Below are 7479 nucleotides of genomic sequence, written 5' to 3'. Positions count from 1 at the left end.
CTCCATATCTTGCATTCTAGTTAAGCCCATTCAGTAGATCTTTTATTTTTCTTTATTCTATTTATGGTATTTGAAGATAGACACTTTATAATATTTGCATTTTTGTTATTTTTCTGTGAAAAATGGTTCATAGTCAATGGCTGGCTTTCATAAAAATACTTGAGATTTCAGTTTATTTTGTAGGATCAAAACCTTGATTCTAATAACTTATATTAACTAATTATGATTCTAAGTGAAATTGAATCATCTTTTAAAAACTATTTTTGGTAACAAATTTGAACAGGTTTAATTTTTTATTGTTAAATGAACAAAAGAAATGATGAAAAATTAAGTTTGTTAAACACTGACATTTCTAAAGTGTCAGTGAGGTAACCAAAACTCAGAAAGACAAACACTGTATCTTATCTCCCATCTATGGTACCTAGCTTCAAATTTCAGAAGTGAGTTTATTACCTGGAACAACTACATTAAACTTGAAAGATCAAAGAGGCTATGGTGGGATGGAGAGGAGTACTAGAGAGGGAATATCAGTATGTAGGTGACATGAAGAGAGAAATGGGAAAAATGGTTCTCCAATATTATGTTGTCAACCCTAAAAAGCAGACATAAAGAAAACAATACATAAAGCAACAATAAAGAAGGCTACATTTATATATTTATTCATTTATTTATACATACAGATAGCAATAATACTTTATATGCATGTGGAATTATAATTAATAAAAATTCATTTTATAAAGATTAGAATGAATCAGGGGACAATGGGGGGCAAGGAGTGGGTAGAGGGAAGGAGAAGTGGTGTAATTATATTTAATTAAACATAAAAAATTTGAAAAGAAGTGACCCTTTAGATTTAATCACACATAAATATTATTAAACTTAAAGAACTTTTTAAGGTTTGGATCAGTATGGACTGCCCCAGAAATAGATAGGAAGGATGATAGGAAGGCTTTTCATTGATTAGGCAAAATTTGGTCTCTCAGGATATTGATGAAATCAGAAACCTTCTGTGCATCATTGTCCAAGCAGACAAACAAACTATGCAAACCAAAAAGTTGAAATCTCCTTTTTGATTGCTGTACATATGGCTCTCCTGACCAGCCAGGGTAGTCTTCATTTTTCTTAAGTTCAGGATGAACCTATTCACCAAATGAAAGTCAGCTAGTTATTATTCACATTATTAATATTTATTGAGCCTCATTACTTTAAAAATTTGAATAATATTTTGAAGAATATTATGAATATAAATCTTAAAGAAATATACGTGTTTCATGTATATAGACCTGGGTACTACCAATCTGTTAGTTATCCTAAAACTAGACAGAAGAACTATGCATAAATTTTTGTAATATAGTTGATCCAAGATGAAATATATCATTCTAGGAGGAGACAGAATTGCTACTTGACTATGGACATGGTTTTGACCAAGGGATATGGAAGAATCTATAATCAGTTCTCTTGTGAGGAGGCTTTCATGTTTTCCATGTCATCCCTGAGCTGCCATTTGTAATTTATTACTCTTTTTTGTTTTTGTTTTTGTTTTTTTCAAGACAGGGTTTCTCTGTGTAGCCCTGGCTGTCCTGGAACTCACTCTGTAGACCAGGCTGGCCTCGAACTCAGAAATCTACCTGCCTCTGCCTCCCAAGTGCTGGGATTAAAGGTCTGTGCCACCACCACCTGGCTAATTGACAATTTTGCTTTCCTCTCTTTCAACAATATTCATTTTCCATAATTTATGGACACAAAGGTACAGAACTGATGAGGATTGCACCTGGTGGGTTAAAATTCTTCTAATGTATGGATGATGGTGGTGAAATCGATGGGATACTTAGACTCTGCCCAGGAAAGGCACTGTCCATGTTATTTCTAGCAATCATTAATGCATCAGGAGAGCTCTGTGTTGTGGGGTGCTGAGTGAAAACACTTTTGTGCTGCCACAAACGTATTAGTCCCTAGACTGTTTATGAGATTATCTGGCTAAATTTAACTGTGGCAGGCATAGAATCAGTCCCAGGTTTAGTTTTCTTTTTTCCTTTCCTTTCCTTTCCTTTCCTTTCCTTTCCTTTCCTTTCCTTTCCTTTCCTTTCCTTTCCTTTCCTTTCCTTTCCTTTCCTTTCCTTTTGTTTGTTTGTTTTGTTCTGTTTTATTTTTCAAGACAGGCTTTCTCTGTTTAGCTCTGGCTGTCCTGGAACTCACTCTGTAGTTTTCATTATAGATGTTACATCTATCATAAAAAACAAAAGCCATAAGGTTTAAAAGAGACAACTTACCTGGCTGAGTATAGTCTTAATGTTCTGCAGATTTTTAGTGAGTTTTCTGATTTGTCTGTCAATCAACTTAACTTTTGATATGATAACATAAGGAGTTCCATCGAGATCAGCCATGTTGTTTTCTACATGGTACAGAAGGTTTTTCCAGGCAGCCAGCATTCTCATTGTCACATTCAGAAGCACCACAGGCTAAGCAAAAACAATTGAGCATCATGTTAATATATGGGTATAACTGGGGGTTTGAATTGTATGTGATAACTAGTTGAGTATTCAGAGCTTGTGAAGTATTGATGGTTGGTTGAAGCAATACTGAACCAGTTTGTGAAGTGTCTAGCCATGGGGCAGCTCTCAGGAGGCACTTTCTCTTCCTCTACCTTTACTTATGGTTTACAATTGTTATGTTCCTAGCAGATATACAGAATGCTGGTCTATCCAATCATCAGGGAGACCAGATTATATGTGTGCCATGTGCACATATATTATGATAATTACTTTAAATTATGCTGAGATTGGTTATGAACAGGCCATCAGATAAGCAGCCTATATATAGTAGCACACACACACACACACACACACACACACTAGCACTGCCTGCCTAATACATATCTATACCCCATAAAACATGAATAGTATTTTACTGGACCTGCATGTAAAGACCCTAGAAAATGGCGTCAGGTAAGAGTGAAGAAGTAGGCAGAAGAGCAGAAGTACAAGTAACATCTTCCAAGTCAAGAAGAGTTTATACGTGGTGGCGCACGCCTTTAATCCCAGCACTCGGGAGGCAGAGGCAGAGGCAGGTGGATTTCTGAGTTCGAGGCCAGCTGGGTCTACAGAATGAGTTCCAGGACAGCCCGAGCTACACAGAGAAACACTGTCTCGAAAAACCAAAAACCAAAAACCAAAAACCAAAAACCAAAAACCAAAAAGAAGAAGAAGAAGAAGAAGAAGAAGAAGAAGAAGAAGAAGAAGAAGAAGAAGAAGAAGAAGAAGAGTTTATGTCATGATTAGTAGTGTGCAAAGCTTCCCAAGGAAGTTCTTTAGTAATAGTAAAAATTGCAACTCTAGTTACTTTTTTTTTAAAGTCTGCATGGGAGGGTAAATTTAACCATGAAAATTTAAATCAATTCAAAGTTTCTTCCATAATAAAAGGTTCAATCCTAATGGTAAAGCTGTTATTAAAATAGGGAATGATTCATGACCAATTCCTGGCTATGCTTTAAAGTTACTCTTTTATTTTACATGTATTTTATTAGCTATAGGGTATGCCTGTCTTGCGCTGCTTGCTCTTTCTGCACATTCCTGATGGTTTGGTCACTGTGTTAGAGAGTACCTGTTATGAGGACTTACCTGCATTCTTTCAGCCTTCCTTTTGTTGTTTGGGATAGAGCGGGATGAAGTGTGACAGGTCATGGTGGGCCTGTTCTGGAATTTCTGGTGTGGATCATACTCTGTATCCTGGAAAAAAAAATCAGTTAGAGTTTTGGAATTGAGTAAATGAACTCATGAGCAGACTGTTAGTTATTAATGCACTTTCTACAAGTGTTTAACATATTTATTTTCTTAGTTTTTTGTTGTAGAATTTCACCTATGAGTACTGTATTTATGTAATAATCACCCTACAGTCTACTCCCTGCAAGTCCTCCTAGATTCACATGCCTTCTCAACTTTATGATTTAATTTTTTAAAGACATGGTGCTATTCCATGAGTTTTTGACATTTGATGAATACACACACAACACACACACACACACACACACACACACACCTACAATTAATTAATGGAGAGATATACAAGGTCTCAGTAAGCTACTATTTTTTCACATTTCATAAAATAAATCCCACAATTCTCACTAACTTATTTTCTTGAAAAAATTATCAAGATATACCTTGAATAAATGAAATTCATGTATGTAATAAGCAATGGAGCATGTGAGCACCCTGAGCCAGGCACAGTGAGTGAGTCCTCTTTGGACAGTTCAGCACACTCTATGAAAGGAGCTATATGGTTTTCATTTTTTTCTCTTTTTGTTGCACATGTACTACACACAAACAAATATAAATATGTACATGTAAATATGACCCCCTAATTCCATTTAGTGTTCCTCACATGTCCATGTGTTTGTGGATAATGACTTGGGATTGGACAGTATACTGAGGGGCTTCTTGCTGAAAAATACTGGTTCTCCATCTATTTGAGGTGATTAATTGCTAGTAATTCTTCTTGTATGGGTTGGAAATGTGTGAAACTTCTCCTATCCATGAGTTAAGATGTTAAGAGTACATTAAATCTCTAAATTAAGAAATTAAAAAAGAAACCCTTGGTCTATTAACTTCTTTTCATTGGAGATGCAAATCTAATTTCATGTCTAAACATTTAACTTTATATTTTTTATAGATTTACTGTTCTGATTTCTCTCTCTATTAAAAGTTACTATTTACAACGGGAGCACTAAAGCATCAAATTTACAAAATACTATTTTAATGATTATCTTTCTTTAGGATTAGAGTCCAATACGTAGTACATATATGTCTTCAAACTCATGATTTCTGTTGGAGAAAACTGATATACTTACTTTAATTACATGTTATAGAACTATATTTTAACTTTCTATTAGCACTGTCTCTATAGACATTGAATATATCAAATTCATGAATATTTAATAATATAATTGTGTTGATTGCAATAGTATCAAAGTATATCTTAGGAAATACTCCACAATAAAAAATTAAAGTATAAAATATAATTTAATATTTACATATTAATATCTAAATATTGTATGTTCCTATATATTATTTACCACATTCATTATTTAAATTTAATAATCAGCTAAATTGTTAGTGTTTCATGAGTTATTAGGGATCTTAAGATTAAATGTTGCCAATTAGGAATGGAGGATTAAAACAAAAACAACGACTACAGAGGACAATATTAATACATGTTTACTACACACATGGGTACCTTGTGCTGATACTCATTGATGCTGCAGCTCTTATCTGTTTTTGCCTCCTGGACTGATAGAAAATGAGTAAGATCCATCCCTCAAAGTACATTCATCAGGGAGAGAAAGCCTATTTTTATTTCTAATACGGTTCTCACCTTGTAATGGTAAACTCACATTCTCAAATTCTTTAAACAATGGCTCCTAGATTTTAGGCTTTTGAAATTGTTTCAGTCATACTAATTATTTTCAATGTAAGGGATTCACCCAACTTGATTCTCCTTTATTGGATATCTTCAGTGAACTAAGTGAAGAATGTCAGTGGAGACTACCTGCAGCATGCAAGAACAGGACCTTAGTGCTCTTTTCATTTCTTTTAGGATATTCTATCAAGAGTAGAAAGTTAAGGGGGAGGAAAAAAGGGGACACAGGATTAGGTATGGGAAGAGACAGGTGAGAAGTCCAGAGGGTTAGGAGAATAAGTAGAAATATGTAGCAGTGGGGTGGTTACATGGGGGAACCACTAGAAAGTTCCAGGTGCCAGGAAAGCAAGAGATTCCCAGGACCCAATGGGGATGACATTAGTCAAAATACCCAAGAGAGGAGAGAAAGTACATGAAGAGACTACCTCTAAGAGATAGGCATGGCCAGTAGATGAGGAATGGGGCCACCTACTCATCTCAAAAATTTTAACTCAGAATTATTCCTGTCTAAAGGAAATGCAGGGACAAAAATGGAGCAGGAACTGAAGGGAAGGCCATCCAGGGATGATCCCCATCTTGGAATCTATCCCATCTGAAGACACCACACCCCACCACTATTGAGGATGCCAAGAAGTGCTCACAGACAGGAGCCTAGTATGTCTGTCCTCTGAGAGGCTCTGCCAGCATTAGGCTAAGGTAGATGCAAATATTCACAGCTAACTATTGAACTGAGCCTGGGGGAGAGGGGACCACAGTGGAAGATTAGGGGAAGGACTGAAGGAACTGAAGGAGATTGCAACCCCACAGGAAGAACAACAATATCAACTAACAGGACCCCTCTCAGAGCTTCGAGGGAATAAACCACCAACCAAAGAGGGTATATGGTTTGGTCCATGTCTGAAGCTACATATGTAGCAGAGGATTGCCTTATCTGGAATCAATGGGAGGGGAGGCCCTTGGTCCTGTGGAGGCTTGTTACTCTAGCATAGGGATGACAGAGGGCTGAGGCAGGTGTGGGTGGGTAGAGGAGCACCATCTTACAAGCAAAGGGGATAGGGGAGAGGGGGTTTGCAGAGATGAGACTGGGAAGGGGGACAACATTTGAAATGTAAATAGATAAATAAAAAAGACATATTAGAGAAAAATCTCTTAAAATTGTATTCAAAAGTATTTTTAAAATACTTTTTTTTTTTTTTTTTTTTTTTTTTTTTTTTACAAATTTAGCCAGTTTATGAAACCAACTTGTTTTCTCCCCATGTTCTAGTGGTTTTTGCTTTTTCGAGCCTATGAATGTGTATTGTTTGGATTTTGATTCATGATGTCTTGCCATTTAACCTGTAGTGTACCCAGTTATTGACATAGGGCATTTTTTATAGAGAAGCCAGCTGTTAGTGAGGTACTTACAAAATCATTTAATGTTTCTGAAGAGAGGTGGTTGAAGTTCTCAGATATAGTGCTTGTCATGTTAAAAATGTAGTTGAGGACCTTCTGGCAACCTCCATCGTCCATGATACATCTGGGCACAGAGGCCACATTCTCCCACATGAGCAAGTTTGACAGCAGCAGCAGCAGAAGTGCCCCTGCTATAAGGAATGAAATCACAGAGACAAATTATTCATGTGAAGTCACAAGAGTCATGCTGTATAGTGAAACCCTGTATAGCCACTGTGCCCTCTGTTACAAAGCTTTGTATATCTGAGATGGGTTGAGAAAAAAAATATGTCTTCCCCTATAGAAATTTAGTTAATGCTCCCAGCCAGAGGACAGGTGTCCGCCTGGCTCGGAAGCCTTCTGCCTCAGGAGCAGCGGGAGACATCTTGGTTCCAGGATTCAGCCAAACTTAGGAACTTAGTCTGCACAGGTGAGAGGGTGCACCACAGAAGCAGACAGCTTCTGGGACAGGTGGGAGCCACAGAACTGCTGAGTCAGCACCCTTTTCAGGCCGCAGACATCCGGCCACCCTCCCAGACAGAGGACAGGTGTCTGCCTGGCTCTGAAGACCTCTGCCTAAAGAGCAGCGGGCGACATCTTGGTTCCGGGACTCCACCGAACTTAGGAACTTAGTCT

General features: G+C 37.1%; 1 protein-coding gene across 1 annotated transcript in view; it reads right to left on the bottom strand.

The window, feature by feature from the left end:
• Positions 1–643: 643 nt before the first annotated feature.
• The window catches only part of LOC110308603 (prolactin-5A1), a 9654-nt gene continuing 2818 nt past the window's right edge, over positions 644–7479 (bottom strand). Inside the window, exons 2-5 of the mRNA XM_021181035.1 lie at positions 6817–6995; positions 3618–3725; positions 2271–2459; positions 644–1139 (exon numbers count right to left, since the gene is read on the bottom strand). Coding sequence (XP_021036694.1) covers positions 954–1139; positions 2271–2459; positions 3618–3725; positions 6817–6995 — 662 coding nt within the window. The 3' untranslated portion in view covers positions 644–953. The remainder of the gene's footprint in view (positions 1140–2270; positions 2460–3617; positions 3726–6816; positions 6996–7479) is intronic.

The sequence above is a fragment of the Mus caroli genome, chromosome 13 (genome assembly GCF_900094665.2).
Source record: "Mus caroli chromosome 13, CAROLI_EIJ_v1.1, whole genome shotgun sequence".
In the NCBI taxonomy this organism is placed as follows: Eukaryota; Metazoa; Chordata; class Mammalia; order Rodentia; family Muridae; genus Mus; species Mus caroli.
This window is presented reverse-complemented; position numbering and strand designations above follow the sequence as displayed.